We start from the raw sequence: 18437 nt of genomic DNA, 5'->3' as shown, positions 1-18437 counted from the left end.
TAACAATTCCCCACCCTTATGTGACAACTCTTCAGTGTTGCATCATGGGAGAAAGGGAACAGATCAGTTTTCTTCAGCAGGACGGAATCGGGAAAGCAAGTTTAAGCAACAGAAGGCAAAGGGGGTGGTTGGTGGTTCTGCTAAGTAAATCTGTACATGTTCACAGTACCCTGGTCTGTGCCTGCCCCTATAACTAGTGCCTGGAGAAATTCTGGGCTTCTGATGTGTTGCTGTACCTTTGATTAATCTATCTTTCACGCAAATCTGCTCACACTTTATTTATTGCTATATATTTGTCCCAAGCTGGTGGATCAGACAGAGAAGGGGACTTCACTGTTCAGAGGTGCTTTCATGGGGCAGAGTGGCTGCATTTAGCCAGTTGCAAATATAACCAGCAACTTGTTTGCGCTAGGGAATTTTTGCATTGTTCTGCCACTATAACTGACACACAAACCATAAAGCAGAAAGAAAAGCCCCATTCGGCTTGTAGAAGATCTGTGTTTTGCTTTTGTTTCTAATTTAGACATGATCAGCTATGGCAGAGGTGGGCAAACTCTGGCCCTCCGGCTTTGATGACTCTACAAATCCCATCAAGCATCTGCCTCTGGGAGTCATTTCTGTGGCTGTCAGAGTCTTGCAATGCCTCTTGGGATTTGTAGTTGCATCACAGCTAGAGGGCCGGAGTTTTCCTACCCCTGAACTATGCTGAGGAGACCTAACACCTACATATGCATTCTATTTTGTCACTACTTCCACATGTACATTTTTTGCACCAAAAGCAGTCATTTTATGAAATTGCCCAATGCCTTGTGTACACCGTCAGTGTGTCAACTCCTCCCAGCCTGAGAAGGGTAGTGGTAAAGCCACAGCTGCAGCAATGCTAGTTCAGGTGCTATGGCACTAAAAGCCTTCAGTTCCATTCCCAATTACATTACCCCATGAATATCATGAGTCTGACTCTCATGATCAGCTTCATCTCCTCTCTCATGCAGCTGAGACCCTACAGCCCTCCACCCATAGCATCTTCTGCATCCAACATAATTCCTGAATTCCAGCAATCCCCTGCCAGCTCTAACTGGTGCTACATCATATTATAGTATACATCAGTGAAAAGATATTATTATATTAATAGCCGACAAGGGAGAAGAAAAAAGCCAAGACCGGGGAAACCTGCCAAATGTGTGCTACCAGAACAACACTAATATGTGATGCATGAAGAGCATAGGGAGGGGAGCAACTGTGTTAGCTGTAGAATGTAAAGAAGACTAGAATGTCAACATTTCTATCAAGAAAATATCAGCCTAACATGGGCTTTAGTAAATATACATCAACACTATTCATTTTACTCACTTTTTGACTCACTTTTGAAGGTGCCGGGTCTTCCAAATTAGACATTAAATACACAGGGCTACTGCAGGGACAGGCACATGAATGGAGTATCTTTTGACACTTTATTCATGTTGAAAGCATTCTCTAATGTCAACTCCTGGCTGTTGTAGCAGAGCTAGACTCCCCCAAAAAATATAATGTCAACCAACTTTTCAATATATTAATGCTTCATAGTTCTGTTCATACGACCCCCACGCTCCTTCACACTAAACGCTGTACTTTCAGCCCACTGTGCCGTAGCTGGTGCAGAATAATGCACTTTCACTTCAAGGAAAAATAGTATAAAGTGCCCTTTCGGTCCACAGCGATGAGGAATGACAGTTCATACATGACCAGTTTTACATGTTATTAGAAGTGCAATGCATCCTTTCACAACCGGTCAATGCTATGGCCAATGCCAAGCCAAGATTAGCTTTGACATCACAGCCAGACTAAGGTAAGAGAAGCCAGAACTTGAGTCTGAATGGCTGATGGCTTCAACTAGACTTCTGTGGAACAGGAAATATGGAACTTGCCTGGTGACACAGAGGTATTTTTTTTTTCCGTTTTTTTTTTTTACAAGCAACAAATAAGTGAATATTTTTTTTTCCATGGCTTGAGACACTGGTGCAGCATTATAGCGCCACAGTGCAATCAGCCATAATGCTGAACATTTACCAAACAGTGCAAAGATTACTTTAACAGACAACTACAGTGGAAATCATGCTAGTTTTCAAACAGCAAGCCCCTTCATCTGACAGATTACAACTCTAGGGTTTTAGGTCTATTAATATCGATTTTACAATTCTACAAAAGCAAAAGCCCTTCCTTACCCTGGGCGCCGCCGCGGGGAGTGCTTGTTGTAGATGCGCTCCATGCTGCATCGGAGATTAAGCAGAGCGGTGATGGCTTGTTTTAAACATTCTCTGTCCTCCTGGTCCTCGCTGCGTTCTTGTAACATCTGTAAGAAAATGCTCAGTTCATTTCACAATTCACTCACTGTCCTGAAAGATTGTGTTTTGGAATGAGGAGTTGTTAAAAATCAATAAATAAAACCAATTTGCTAATAACCCCCTTTCCCTGCAATTAGAGAGCAGCTAACAAACAATCAACTCGCTCTGGTAGATGAATGGCTCCATCTATGTCTGTGTCCATCCTTTCCACCCCATCATTTCCCCTTCCTCTTTCAGATTGTAAGCCCTCAGGGGCAGGGCCCTCCTTACCATCTTGTCTTGAATTGTATTGTAATGTCTTCCTTACATTGTAAAGCGCTGCGCAAACTGTTGGCGCGATATAAATACTATGTGATAATAATAATAATCATCCCCATAGCACATCTCATGGAAGGGCAGAACGTGAAGGTGCCCCCACACTGAATTTCGGCCGGTTTTTGAGGAACGAAAGTTGCAGTGTGTGGTGCTGTCGGCACCCTTTCAATCGGCATCCTTCTATCAGCTGATCGAAGGAGCCGGTCGGAAAATCTTCAAACGATCAGAGCCAGCAGCCAATGAGCTGCCCGCACTGGTCGGGTATTCTGACAGGTGCTGGCAGCCTCTGTATGTAAACAGCAGGGATTCCTCGATCGACACGCTGTTAGCGTTGGAGGAATCCGGTCTATTTTTTCCGTTCAGCAAGTGGGTTGAACGAAAAAAATAGAAAGCTGAAATTATTCCTGTTCCCGAATCCAGCTCAGATATGACACCCAGGAGGAGTGACAACACAGAACACTTCCTGTACAGGTACTTAACTAAGACTTTGAAGGGTAATGTTATGTTTTAGACACAATGTGTATTCAACAAAATTATTAATATTTTATTTTTACATCAGACTTTGTGTGTGAGAGGCAGCAATACAACTTGAGTTCCAGCATCACCACATTACCAACAGAAGTCTTACCTCCAATAATTCAAAATAGTGCAAACAGTGGTAAACGGGAACCAGCATGAGACGAGGGAGGATGTATCTCACGGCTTCTTTAAAGCCATCAGATATTGACTGAGGAGAGAAGACACAAATTAGAGAAAAATTATATTTAGCATCTTAGGCCTCATTCAAATGGGCAGAGGAGGGCAAAATAGGCTGCTGCATCCATACAAACTGGATCACTGTGAATGTCATACTTAAAGGATATGTAAATCCTAACAATAAACTCCTCTGCTCTGGTCTGCTAAATATGCCATTGCAAGCGTTTAGAATATATGTGTAAAAAAACAAAAACCTCTTGATCCTTCCAGAAAGCTGGTAAGCTGGTAACGTCCTTTGCTATCTGCCTCTGCTGCACTCTTTTCAGATACTGTTGTGTTGCAGTGTGACAACGCTACTTCCCCAATTAATACAGCAGTTGACAGAATGTGTGCTACTGGCAAAAATCACCAAGTGGGAATAAATGAAGAAAACTAATGCAGCCACCGCATCCAATATATTACATTTTTGATTTTGGGTTTAGATGCATTTTAAATAAAAGGGCAACTGCATACAGTGCTTTACCTCCAAGATGAAACTTAAAATTGTGGATAACAAAATACTTAGAATTATGAACACAGTGCACAAAATCCTCACCTGAAAATATAGTGGAACATTAGGTTTTGCCATGAGGTTGCTGAAATGGTCCTGGAACTGAGTTGCGAGGATATCCTGGGACAAGGTTTCATATGGGTCGAAGGCCTGCTCCTAAGGGTGGAATACGAAGACCTTTACTAACTGAGATCAAGCAAAAACAATTCTAACGCACATTCACTGATGGACACTTAAGCTGGCCATACACCATCACCCAACTTGACAAAAGTCAATGTAAAAATCCGCTGAGCCGGGTGGAAAATTAAAGTCCAAACAGCGACTGCGCCATATTAGATGCAGTCATTGTTGGGGTATTCACACAGGTGCGGGTGCTGCGCTGCTTAGCGTGGATGGACAAATTTAACAGGGTTATTCACAAAAGGGTGAAGAGTTTGGAGAAGGCAGGAGAAGGAAACAATCTAGGACAACATAGCTGAACTGGAAACTGAGCTGAATTGGTGAATGTTTCCAAATCAGCTACTTTGGCCTAGATTGTTCACTTCTCCTGCCTTCTCCAAACTCTTCACCCTTTTGTGAATAGCCCTGTAAGTGTATATGGCTAGCACAAGCCTTCAAGAGTTCTGCATAAGATTTAGGAACACTGTTTAATAAGGAGTGGTGGAAAGTTTTCCCATGATGTTTTTTTTCTTAGAAGGTTATTACTACTCTGATATAAAACTGATGCCGGAATTTGGGCATGTGTACCCAACTCTTTTCTGCTATAGAGAAAATGCCTTTCAGGGATCCACTTTCTAGTGTACATCTTAAAGAGGAACTGAACTGTGGAAGCTTTTCCTCAAAAAAGGCAAGCAGACACGAAAGGACTAATCACCAGAATTGCATGTGGTCTCTCTGCGGCTGAACTTTCCCAATTACTGACCTACCGTGCCTTGCTCTGCACTGTGTCTGTCTGCACTGTGTCTCCTTGCAGAGGCACATCTTTTTGCCCTGATTAAGGGACCCTGCGTGGCCCCAAAACGTTGGCTGTTTTCACTGTGACTTTGTCCAAATAAAATGGAAATATCTAATGATATTGCTGAGTGCTGGTGATCCTAATCCTTTTCTCCGTGTCTGCACAGCGCCATCCGTGGTCATCACTGCGAGCACCGATTTTTTTTTACGGGCCGGGAGCATTGTGAGGAGTGCAGAGGCACTCTCTGTTCATTTACTCCTTGCAGAGGCGGACATCTTTGTAGAGGCATGGCTTTGCATCTTCAGGTCAGAGTCACCAGCAAAGAGAACAGTGAGCAGCAGTGTCATAATCAAATATCACTCCCAATCTGATGAGACAGGAGTCAGAGGTGCCTGAGACTTCACACCGCAGATATACAGCTATGAGTCTGTAGACAACAGAAGTGCCTAGGCACACTCATAAACCAGTAGGAATTCCAGACAAAAGGTACATTATCAGGGCACTGATTAGGCACAATAAACATTTCTAAATGTTCCCTATAACCTATCAAATCTTCACATTTAGTTCTACTGTAGGACCCATGGTCTGTACCTCAGCTAAGTCTTCAAAACAGCTTCCAACAAGAGGATGTGGGCTACTCTCATCCGTCATCTCCACAGTGTCCTCAATCAAACCCAGGAGCTTCACTGTAAGTTCATGGATGTCTAGGATGTTACTGAAGATGACCTCGATTTCCTGTAAGATAAATGGAGTATTCTGATATTAAGCCACATATGTATTGTTTGTTAAAACCTGAATTCATAGCCAAAGCCTGTTATAGTTTAGTATAAAATAGCGATGGATTAGGACCTCATTGTCAAGTTTGTATTGCCATCTGTGTCCTAGACAGATATACTCCCCCTTTCTATTTGTCCTTGTGACCACAGTCACAGAGAGAATGTGTCTCTCTGGAAATCCAGAATGTACTACAAGGTCACTATTCCCTTCTGGTTCAGCTTTGTTGCTCTCTGGATCACATTTATGGTAATTGGACACAAGTTATACTGCTGCATCATTACTCAATGAACAAACTGGAGGTAAAGAGGTAACATAGGGAACTGAGTTCCTGAACCAGGAAATAAATGTATCACCTGCCTGGCTGGGCAATGTGACAGTATTGTGTGCAAGTCACAAGGCTGACTGTATGGCAGGCAAGAATGTAAGGATACATGCCTTTAAAATGTGCATACAGCTGTTTCCCTAGAGTCCTGCTTTAAGTACAGGTCTATTTAAGAATTATGTTAAGTCAAAGGATAGCGTGGGGAAGGATTAGAACCCCCTGACAGGTTTATTTTTCGTTCCCTAGGACTCCATTAGAGCAATTTATCATCACTTCCTGTGCTGCTGACCAGCTTTTACCAGGCAGGAAGTGAGGGGTGCTCTCTAAAGGCAGCACAGCCAGAAATAAAAAACATTGCTTTAGTAGAGTAGGGAAAGGCAAGATTGAACATCACATTTGTATTTCTCTCTCCCTGTTGCTGATTTGCCCCTTGTTTCTATTTGGTTAAAACCGTTGTCAGGAAAACAGGAAGTAAGGAAGTAAGGGTGCATCTCTCTAATGAAGCCCTAGACTCTAGTATAAACCTGACTGACCCTTCTTTATCTCATCCCTGTGGACAGAGACATTTTGTATGCTAAACAAATATAAGGAGAGAGCATGTTTGGACCAAAGGCCTTCAAATAGTCACAGATTGTAAAAGCCCATTTTTATTTGCATATTGCACTAATGTATTTCCAAGATTTTCCTCCAGTGGTGACTACATGAGGCTCCACTAACGAGGAAGGCAGCACAGAGAGCATTAACTAATGACTTACAGTGGATGTAAACAGCTTATTGTTTGCAAGAAAAGCTTCCCGAAAGACTTTAATGATGAGGTTCAGCTCTCGCAGATACTGCCTCTCCCCTGCTATTTCATTCCGCACCAGCTCGTAGTAGTTCAGCTCTCCTGTGGAGGACGGCTCCTCATCGCACAGTGCAACAAGGCCAATGTCATCATCCTGGTCAAACATGTCCATCAAGACCTGGCGAGAAGTAAAAAAATACGGGTTTTGTTACAACAAAAAAAGTACACATTTTCTTTAAATCTAACTGACCTTTTAAATCAGCAAAATACATTCCAGGTGCATCACAACAAAGTGCAAAGTCTCATAGTTTGTTCCGTTAGAAGCCATTAAGACCAGTGCTGTCACACAGAGAGCAAGGGTCCTTCTCTACAGCATGCTGGCAGGGGACAGGCTTCCCTACTCAGGCTGTGGTTGCTTTTTACAGAAAGCACATTGAAGGACTTTGCACACTTGTTGTGATACGGCCGATTTAAATTTTGATACGGCCAAAAGTTCAATTAGGCTTCACACTTGGGCGGTTCAGCCACGCAGATTCGGCTGCACGGATCCGACGACATGAACGATCCCATACACTGCTATAGGGACCGTTCATGCGACCACACGTGTCTGCGCGATATGAATCGCCCGAACTGCTCCCTGCACTATTTATGCCCCACTGATCAGTGCGGTTTCCATACAGGTTTAAATGGAACCACCCAGATCAGCGCGGTTTTGGGTGGGTTTTATTGCCGCGCCGTTCCGCATCCGCCCTGGTGTGAATGGGCTCTTAAAGATCACTCCAGCCAAAGAGCTGCCAGCTCAGTGTCAAAACACTGCACAGCACAGTTTCCACACTACTTTGGCAGAAACAAAACCAGCTTGGGGATGCAGAACCACCAAACCAGCCCTCTAGAAATAAAAAGCTGAATTTTAATTCTTCCCCATTGAACCCAAAACTAAAAATATTGCTGGAGTTAGACTTTAAAGCCTGGCTAGACTTCCTGTGTGTATCATGGCGTGGTGTCTGGAGTTCCCCTTCCCACTTTCGGTGAACAAATGACTGCCCATAGCTATATTATCAAATGAAACTCAAATCGTGTTTACAAAGTGAGGCATTGAACACCTTCTACCTACGTACACACCCAGCCAGCCACCTCACCCAGGCTATTGTTAAAGGACATGTTCTAAAATCATTGACTCAGTGAGCCTGGAGAGGAAACATGGAGTATGGTGATGTTCTCTGTGCATAGAACATCCCTGGTCTATTCACTGAGCCGCACAAACCAGCGTTCTACCTGATCTGCTGTCATAAACTGTTTCATTACAGGGAGATATAAAGTATGGATGTACATCCCTTTACCATTCAAAATCAACCAGCATTCCTTTAAAGTGTATGTCCAGTCAAAACTTTTTTTTCTTCTTAGTTCTGGGTAAAGTGAGGGTTAGAACTAGGGATGCACCAATACCGATAATAGTACCGGTATAGGTGCCGGCAAAGAGTATTTGGGCAAGAGATCTCCCTCTGACCGGCAGTGCATGGAGCCGGCTTCCTTTCCAATCAGGAAGCCGGGAGGTGGGTCATGACACGCTGCCCGGCTTCCTGATTGGCTAGGAAGCCAGCTTCACTTGTTGGTAAGCAGCCAGTCAGGCAGCCGGACGGCACCTCAGGACTTGCTGATTGGTCAGGAAGCCAGGCAGCCTCAGGTAAGTGAAGCCGGTGCTCTTTCGCTAGAACACCGGCTTCACAGGCAATCAGGAAGCCAGGCGACGGGTCATGATCCCCCGTCCAACTTCCTGATAATCTGGGCACCAGTATTCGGTATCGGCAATACTGAAAAAAATATATATCGGTACTCATATTCGGTACCAAAAAAAACGGTATTGGTGCATCCCTAGTTAGAACCCATGTCCTCTCCAACATGCGCACAAAGAAAAAGAAAAATGCTTCTTTTTAGTAGAGGAAGAATAGAATCTCTGAGATTTTTAAAGTCTGTGTTCCTGTTTAAGATTTAAAGGCATAGTCCACCTTTTTTTAAAATATGTAATACATTCCCCAAGAAAATGACAAAATAAAAAATGTGCATTTATTACATTTTTACATTCAGCCCTGCAGAGCATTGCAACCTTACGGTACAACGCACAGGCTACTGCATTCTTAACCCCCCAGTCCCAGGTCTGTATGGAGGTACATCAGCTTTGTCAGCCTGTCTTGTGCTCTCCTTTAGTTGGGCATTGGGCTGCCAATGAGGTCTATCAGAAAGGCAGCCCATCAGCCAACTGAAGGAGCATACATGGCAAGCTGACAATGCTTGGAAAGTGCGGATACTGGCAGGATCTCCATGTAAGAAACTTTGCCACAGACTCACAAAAGATAATTTGTCTACAAAAACTGTACACAATGACGCATGATACCAAACATACGGAACTGATTTTGGGTTTATATACATACAGACGTATTAAAATGGAACTTTACTGTACATTTCCAAATATGTGAAATAGGTAAGTTATTATATCGCAGAAGAGACGGGAGGGATTCTTATCGCCCTAATTGCAATTTCGGCATCTGCAGGGTGGCGGGATGAATGAACTCCTGTACTCATGCGCGGGAGTTACGTAATCCCGGCCAGGCCATTCAAGGCATTCAAGGTGGCTGAAGATCCTGAACCTGGAAGAAGCTGGCAAGATGTCAATGCTGACGAAGGAGTTTGTGGAAGTATCATTGTTGGAGGGGAGGTGAGTAGTTCGGCTTTAATGTAGCTCGTTATTCATTAATATATCATTATGTAGTGATGCACCGATACCGTTTTTTTCTGAATCGAGTACCGATATTTATCTTTCGGTATGCGCCGATACCGAGTACTGATACCGCTACTTCCGCTAGCATGGCGCCGGCTTCCCGGGCAATCAGTAAGCCGGGCGTCGAGTCATTACCTGCCGCCCAGCTTCTCGATTGCCCAGGAAGCCGGCTCCCTGCTGATTGGCCGGGAAGCCGGCTTCCCAGCCGATCAGCATCAAGCCAGCTTCCTGGGCAATCAGGAAGCGAGTCATTACCCACTGCCTGGCTTCCGGATTGGCCAGCTTGATGCCGATTGGCTGAACATGGAGCCGGCTTACCGGCCAATCAGGAAGCTGGGCGGCGAGCCATTACCCGCCGGTCGGCTTCTTGATTGGCCAGGAAACCGGCTCTATGTTCCCTGGTGGGAACTGCCGGTCTCCCTCTGACCGCAAGTTCCGGTATCAGGGAAGGCATCGGAGCATTTGGGCAAGTACTCGCCCAAATACTCGGTATCGGCAGATACAGATATACAGATACTAATAATGGTGCATCCCTAATCATTAGATGTAGTTTTTTAATCCATCCAGTGCAAGTTTCTGAACTGATTTCTTCTGTATTTCAAGAATTTGGAAAACAATATACCAGCCAAATTGAACCCCCCCTACTCCTCCTCCTTCAATACCCCCAAAATAATTATAATGGTCTTTTTGGAATTAAGTAATGACAGTTACCGGCACATCGGTAGGCCATAGCTAAATTCTAAAAACTGCTCTGGTTTATAAAGTGCAAGCAGCAGCTAGAGGGGAAATGGTTAATGTAACTGTGCTGCGTTCCCTCTGCTGCTCCATCCAGACACGTCAGCAACTGACCACATCCAATCATCTCACCTTATCAGCGCACATGGACACTTTAATGTCCTGCTGAGAGATCTCGTAATGGCGGATGTTGAAGACATAGTTTCCCGCTAGCTTCAGAATATCAGCTGAAATGTATTCCAACACGGCCACAATGTAGAGGGAGACGTTATAATCCACTTTGTAACCAAGAACCTCCTGTGAGGGACAAAATGGGAACAAGGTGACATACACTGTACACAAAGGGGGAACGGTACAATAGATCACTTTTACTAGGTTATCGCTAGAGACAACCGTGTATGGCAGGGGTGGGGAACCTCTGGCCCTCCAGCTGTGGTGAAACTACAAATCCCCATGATGCCTCTATCTCTGGGAGTCATGCCTGTGGCTGTGAGAATCTTGCAATGCCTCATGGGGTTTGTAGTTTCACCACAGCTGGGGGGGCGGAGGTTCCCCACTCCTGGTGTGCGGTATGAGAAACTTAAATAATCACATGCAGCACGTGTCCTTCCCGGGAGCGGCCCGATACGGCTGTGCACGCAGCACACATCCGTAAGGGCCGGCAGTTACTCATGTGAATGAGGGATAATGGTGAACAGAGGACTTACCTTTAATAATGGATGGATTTTATCAACAGGCAGAAGCAGGGGGTTCCTCCGCTTGCGTTTTTCTATGGCTGACTGAGCATCTGCTATGGCCCATTTATCAATCGGGTGGGGAAAAGTCTTTTGGACTCTCTCCTGGGGAAAAAAAAGGAACACTGTGAGATTAAAAAGAATAAAATTATAAACATCATTTATGAAAGTGTGTCTGTAGGCAAAGCTTTTTTTCTGGATACAGCAAGGGAACGGTTAGACCCTCTGTCAAGCTTTTATTGCGGTTTGTTTCTTTCTCTAGTTGTACTGGTGACCACCGTCACAGAGAAAGAAAGGTGAAATCAAACATTTTGGACTTGTCCCCAGAACAGGAGGTAAGGACATTTTGCAAACGAGACACCGATTTTGGGGACTTTTTCAAATATTTCTTAGCCACTGACCCTAAAAGGTATGCAAGCCAGATAACTAGTATTTTCAGGAGGACCACATTGAAGACCTTTGTATCTCTCATGGGCTCCAAGCAGTTTTGGAAGATTAAGAACAAAGCATTCCCAGGTCCTGGAAGTGTTACTCTATGACTGTCATTCCAAAGACAAACACTAATTTTCCCCTCTACACATTCCTTAGTGATGTCCAACACCTTCGTCTGCTATACGGCTGTCATTAAATACTACATTTGTCTGAAATGTGAATGGAGCCATACAACCCTGGCAATCGGCAACCTCGGCCGCGGGTGATGATCCGCCTCCTGATTGGTCGGGAAGCCAGCTTCCCAGCCAATCAGGAAGCCGGGCCGCGGGTAATGACCCGCCGCCTGGCTTTCTGATTGGCTGGGAAGCTGGCTCCCTGCTGATTGGCTGGGATGCTGCCTTCCAGACCAATAAGCATCGAGCTAGCCAAACTGCATGGAGCCGGCTTCCTGATTGGCCTTGGAAGCCGGCTTCCTGATTGGCCTTGGAAGCCGGCTCCATGCCGATTGGCTGGGAAGCCGGCTACTCAGCCAATCAGCATGGAGCCGGCCAATCTGCATGGAGCCGGCTTTCCGGCCAATCAAGAAGCCGGGCACAGGTAATGAATGACATGCTGCAAAAGCTGTAGAACCAGCACACGATAATCTTCCACAGAAATTCAAACTTTATTCCACATGCATCTGTACAAAGAACAACCGCTGCCCGGCTTCCTGATTGCCCGGGAAGCCGACGCCATGCTATCGGAAAGATAAATATCAGTACTCGATACCGAAAAAAACGGTATTAGTGCATCCCTACTTTTGACTAACGGCAATTTGCTGAAACTTTTCTTCTTCCACACTGCCATGAAGACTTGTATGGTCCATATGAATACCTGTCTCCCTGTCTGTGGAGAGAGGATCTGAGGGACCGAGGCACAGACCACAATCTATTCCTAGAAATTACTCACTGAGATAAGATTTATAATCCATCTATAGACGAGATTGACAAGAGCGAGACAAAATGTCTTCCAAAACTTAAATGCAGTTCTTGGCTAGAAAACAGCAAAGTGGTGCCAACTCTTCCCACAACTATAGTAAGGCCAGGACCGCACTACATCTTCATTATGAAGAGATGAAGAATCATTGCCTCACTCCACACGCTACACACCCCAGAAATAAATGCTTCCCTTGTGCACAAAGGCTACCCACAGACATAAGGTCCAAGAAAAGGGTGCTGAACTGAAGCCTTGGAGAAAAGAACATGTAATATGGCTGCAACTGCAAATATTTAAAATGAAAACATTTGTGTCCACAAAAAACTGTACCTTTCATCATTAAAAAAGCAATCTTCAAGCTCCAACCAGTGACTCTGCCTAGGCCTAGATGAGGTCATCGGTCTGCTGAGGGCAGGAGGAACCATTGCCTCAGTCTCCTCTCCCCCCAGTGATCAGACTGCAACATTGTCATTTTTACAAGGCGAGAGGCTGCTGCTTATCTGTGTCAGACATTTGTGAACACAGCCAACAACTACAGCATTTATATCATTGCTCCCCAACCTTTTTATCGCCGCGGATCGGTCAACGTTTGACTGTTCAAGTGGCGAAGCGGTTTTGAAGGTTTCATTGCCTCATTAGAGAGCTGGTCGCCGCAAACTATACAGAGCGGTTTTGGTGTGTGGGAATCACCTGTCCCGATAAATCCATATTTCAAGTAGGACTTTAACATTGTTTGTTAAAAGTTACATGTTTCTTTGATGTTGAAGGCCCTTCTTCTGTCTCTTCACTGGGCCTTTTCTTTTTCCCAAGGAAACTTTCTAACAACGTCTGTTTCGTACTCATTTTTGCTAACTTGTGGGTTAAATTTGAGCAAACACAATATACACGTACACCAAGCACTGTTAAACATGAGAAAGTACCGGTGAACAGAGAGAAGAGCGATACACACCTTCTCTTTACCAAAGCTACAACGCCACTGCCGCTCAGCTCCAGACGTCACCTAAAACCGCCCCGATATCACGATATTTTGCGCATGCGCGGTATTGGTGCGGCTTTAGGTGACGTCTCTCAGCTCCCGGTTAACCTCTCGTCCTGGAAAGTCGTACAAACCCGAGAGAAACACACCACAGTAAATAAAATTGAAATAATTTAATGTTCCTTGGGCGGCCCGGTACCATTTGATCCACGGACCGGTACCGGTCCCGCGGCCAGGGGGTTGGGGACCACTGATTTATATGATTACATCATCCCTGAGCCATCATCTCAGCCCAGGAAGAAGATGCTGACCCTGGATGGTTCTTATTATTATACCAATAACATTTGTGGACAATTGTAAGAGGTCTACACCCTGCACCTTACCTCCACATCCTGAACAGTCCTGGGCTGGGCAATACATAGTTTATTGAGGAGCTGTAGGATGAGTTCTTCTATGTAGTACAAGGAGTCTTCTTTAGCAGACAATGTGGGGTGGACCTGTTGCAGGACCTGAAATAGAATTAAAAATTCTGTTAAAATGCTAACCATTGTGTAGACTTATAACGCTGCTTATAACTCTATGTCTAATGCAGGTCAATGGAACGTCCTCAGGTCTCATGCAGGTCAATGGAATGTCCTCAAGGTCTCATGCAGGTCAATGGAACGTCCTCATGTCTAATGCAGGTCAATGGAACGTCCTCAGGTCTCATGCAGGTCAATGGAATGTCCTCAAGGTCTCATGCAGGTCAATGGAACGTCCTCATGTCTAATGCAGGTCAATGGAACGTCCTCAGGTCTAATGCAGGTCAATGGAACGTCCTCATGGTCTCATGCAGGTCAATGGAACGTCCTCAAGGTCTCATGCAGGTCAATGGAACGTCCTCAAGGTCTCATGCAGGTCAATGGAACGTCCTCAAGGTCTCATGCAGGTCAATGGAACGTCCTCAGGTCTCATGCAGGTCAATGGAATGTCCTCAAGGTCTCATGCAGGTCAATGGAACGTCCTCATGTCTAATGCAGGTCAATGGAACGTCCTCAAGGTCTCATGCAGGTCAATGGAACGTCCTCATGTCTAATGCAGGTCAAAGGAACGTCCTCACGTCTAATGCAGGTCAAAAGGAACGTCCTCACGTCTAATGAAGGTCAAAGGAACATCCTCAGGTCTAATGCAGGTCAATGAAACATGCGTTAGACAAAATGAGGTCAGTGGTCCTTAGGCTGCTAGAGTCCGGGGGAGAAGAGGCCGTGGGGACCGGTATAGCAGCCAGACAGGACTCAGGATCAGGCAAGTAAAAAACATCTTTATCTGAGCACCCTAGACAAAAATTTTGCTGCCAAGACATTTTTTGCATGCATTTTATAATCCACATTTTAGGCCGGAAAATGACCTAAAACCCCCAAGAGTTATACATTTCCTGAAAGCACAGACCCTGTGGAATAAAATGGCTGCAGTTACTAATTTTTATGTTGCATGATTTTAACTCTTTATCAAGCCCAACATTTCAGTAAAATTTGCACTTAAGTTTAGTGCACAACAACACAATATACCCATTTTTTTTTGTAAGATATAAAAGATGAAGTTATGATGAGTAAATAAATCCCCAACATGCCAAGCTTAGAAATTGTGTGCGCCCGTGATACAGTGCCAAAATACGGTCCCCCAAATTTTCCATAGACAACGCTTTAAAAGCCCCTACAGGTCATCACTTTAGAGTGAACTGTTAATATTAGACCGAGAATTATTGCTTTAACTCTGGCGCACGGGGCAATATCTAACACGTGTAGTGCATTTGTTGTTTTCCTACATAGGCACACCGGATGCGTCTTAGCATTACCATTAACGCGCTCACGGGGGACCTTAAAACTATTTTGTATTTTTACATTTATTTTAAACTTTTTTTTTTACTTACACACACACACACATACATACATACATACATACATATATATGGGATGCACTAATACCAGTTTTTTGGTATTGAGTACCGATGTTTATATTTTTATATTTCAGTACTCGCCGACACAGAGACACAGAGTACCGATAACGGGACTTCCGCTAGCATGGAGCCGGCTTACTGGGCAAACAAGAAGCCAGGCGGTGGGTAATAACAGCCAATCAGGAAGACTGGAAGGCGGGTCATTGGCTGGTGAAACCGGCTCCATGCTCTTTGGCCTGATCAATGCTGATTGGCTGGGAAGCCGGCGTACTCAGCCAAATAGTCGGTATCCGTGTATCCCTACTATATATATTGCCTGGAGATCTACTGTAAATCTTTAAATCATCTTTATGGTTCATGGTCTGAATGCTTATCAATAAAAAAAAACTCTGTGCCTAGGAGTTCTGTATGAAAAAGAGAACGTTTTCATTTTCCTAAACGACTTCCTTTCCCAGAAGTGTACATGTGCGTTGAAGATGTGAAATGCGCCATCATGATTACTGCAGCTTTAACGCGTTTATTGTGACAAAACAATGTCAATATACAAGAACAATTCCCTCTTCACACCACCTTCGTATTTTCCACACTCCTACTTGCTGTCAGCTTGTCTTGAATTTTTTTTTTCTTCCCCTCCCCGGTGCTGTGCTCATGCTGATCGTTCGTCATCGCACTAATTCAACACATATTTCAGTTTATCTTTGAAACGGCGAAGGCCTTCGGAGATATGCAAACTGGTCTTATCAGCTGTTCCTGCATTGTTCAAAGGCTGGGAACATCTGGTAAGGCGGCTAATGCATCAAAAAACCGCACAGAGCGAAGCCAGACCTCGTGTCTAAATGCTCCATTTTAAGGTCACCGGATTAAATGGTGCGTCAACCTGCGTAGCCTTGTCACATGTCCTACGGGAACACAAATGTCAAAAAATTCCACGTTTCTGAAAGGGACTTTGTGGAGGAGTCCTTTCCTCGCCATGGGCGGCTGCCTAGAGGTAACATAAAATGAATCTCGCATTGAAACCTCATTTGGTGCAGCTCAGCCTTGTTGCCCGAGGCTTTGATAAGAAGCCTGTTTAAAGGGACAAAATCAATGAAGCGGGAGACTTGATCAACAAGCCAAACCAGTACCTGGGTGCACGCTCGCCAGAACAAGGTGTGTCCATTGCGTGAGAATGTCGAGACTTACCAACTCTAGCCAAGACACATTCTTTAAAGGCAAACTAAACTCTTGTGACTTGCACATTCTCTGCACTTCCTGCTCCATATTATAAAGGGAAATTGGGTTAGGGTGGGGAGGACCTAAAGCAAAACTGTGCTTTGCCCATGCAGGACCAAAAAAAATAGGTTCACTTTAATGCCCCTCTCCTCAGCAACATATACTAACCTTTCCCTCGCTCCCCTGCTGCTACAATCAGAGAGGAAGCCCTGTGCTAGCTTTGAGTCACTTTACTCGAGCTTACACAGGGTTGAGCATGGTCTCCATACCCTTCATGTAACAGCATTGGGCCAATCGCCAAGCACCCTTTCTGTACGGTGCAGGCAAGTGCCAGGGATATTGTTAGGTCATGGAAGCTAAACAGAGCAGCAGGGGAGCAAAATAAAGCTTTGCTTTACTTTAAAAGGGCAACTTTACTTTGAGGGCAGTGTATGGGCACCTGAAGAAGGACCCTCTTCTTCTCCAGTGAAGAACGTAGAAGACTGGAGCCCCGCTGTGTCATGTGACCACTGACGTACGTAAGCACTTTGGGCTTTTGCCCTATTTTCTTTTTCAACTTGGCGATTATGAAAAGGGAGGCAAAGGCTGGGGATAGGACAGGGGGAAGAGTTGATGTATGGAGAGGAGATAGTTTCATCCAGCCCCAAGCCAACCAATAAAGTATAGACCTGTCCAGGATGTTTTGGACACATAAGCTACGATGGGCAGGGTTGCACAGTGAAGAGCTTGGGAACGGGGATGAACTAAGTATTTACCTAAGCTGCCTTCACTTGGGGGGAGAAAGGATGGAGGTTCTTAAAGGACTATTTAACCAAAAGTGAAGTTGCCCTTTGAAGGAACCAAAAATCCCTCTACTAAACTAGTGCAAAGCGTAGTGAAGACGTCTTAAAACAGAGATATATCTCCCACACCTGTCACAACTCCCCCCCCCCCCCCAAAAAAAAGGAATACTTTTAAGTGCACCTCAACCAAAGCCTGTCTGGTTATATCGTCTCATTGGTCCCCAAGCTCTTCAGAGAAGCCATAGTTTCCATGCATGGCACTGATGATGGCCAACAAGCACAAAAAAGCTGTGCGCAGTTTGGAATATTAGGCTGGAACTGTACCGTAAGTGTGTTTTGGTTAAATGTGTTGAAATATAAAAATGCATGTAGGTTGACGTATGTAATAATGTGTGGCAATGCACATGAGTGTGCATTGAAACATTTTTATATGTTGCTTCCTTGAAATGGTGGCAATCTGGGGGTCACAAATATGTACAGAAGATCCCCAGAAATCTAATTGGCTGATGAGGAGCTAGAATCATTACATTTAAGCACCAAAATATCCGCCATCCACTTTGATAGGGATTTATTCATGGTTAGGCTTTTTCTAAGGTTCGTCCTCGTCTAAAGGGATGCAGATGCTCCAGATTTCTATAGCACTGAAACTGTATCAGCTGGTGATAATGAAACCAAACCCTCCCATTCAGCAATCAGATGAAGGGAAATATTAAAGCAAGCATGAATATCGAATAGAAAAGGCATATGAATGAATGAAAAAAGGTTTAGAAAAACCCTTACAAAAAAACATCACCAATGAATACAGTATATAGGATGGATGGAGAGAGAGAGAGAGAAAAGAAGAAGAAAAAGAGAAGAGAAGCGTGAAGAGGCGAGAGAAGCGTGAAGAGGCGAGAGAAGCGTGAAGAGGCGAGAAAAGCGAGAAGGGCGAGAGAGAGAGAAGGACGAGAGAAGGTCGAGAGAGATAGAGAGAGAAGGTCGAGAGAGAGAGGAGAGAAGGTCGAGAGAGAGAGAGAAAGGAGAGAGAGGCGAGAGAGAGAGAAGGTCGAGAGAGAGAGAGAGAGAGAGAGGAGAGAAGGTCGAGAGAGAGAGAAGGGCGAGAAAGAGAGAGAGAGAAGGGCGAGAAAGAGAGAGAGAGAAGGGCGAGAGAGAGAGAGAG

The 18437-nt window shown here is 44.7% G+C and overlaps 1 protein-coding gene across 2 annotated transcripts in view; it reads right to left on the bottom strand.

Moving 5' to 3' along the window:
- The window catches only part of SOS2 (SOS Ras/Rho guanine nucleotide exchange factor 2), a 55755-nt gene that overhangs the window by 19060 nt on the left and 18258 nt on the right, over positions 1-18437 (bottom strand). For both annotated transcript variants that reach the window (XM_018566257.1, XM_018566259.1), the window contains exons 2-9: positions 13732-13857; positions 10939-11070; positions 10364-10528; positions 6692-6898; positions 5429-5572; positions 3928-4038; positions 3265-3363; positions 2202-2329 (exon numbers count right to left, since the gene is read on the bottom strand). In XM_018566257.1, coding sequence (XP_018421759.1) covers positions 2202-2329; positions 3265-3363; positions 3928-4038; positions 5429-5572; positions 6692-6898; positions 10364-10528; positions 10939-11070; positions 13732-13857 — 1112 coding nt within the window. The remainder of the gene's footprint in view (positions 1-2201; positions 2330-3264; positions 3364-3927; positions 4039-5428; positions 5573-6691; positions 6899-10363; positions 10529-10938; positions 11071-13731; positions 13858-18437) is intronic.

The sequence above is a fragment of the Nanorana parkeri genome, unplaced genomic scaffold (genome assembly GCF_000935625.1).
Source record: "Nanorana parkeri isolate BGI_ZX_2015 unplaced genomic scaffold, ASM93562v1 scaffold928, whole genome shotgun sequence".
Lineage (NCBI taxonomy): Eukaryota > Metazoa > Chordata > Amphibia > Anura > Dicroglossidae > Nanorana > Nanorana parkeri.
The sequence above is the reverse complement of the archived record's forward strand: the minus strand, read 5'-3'. Positions and strand labels throughout refer to the sequence as shown.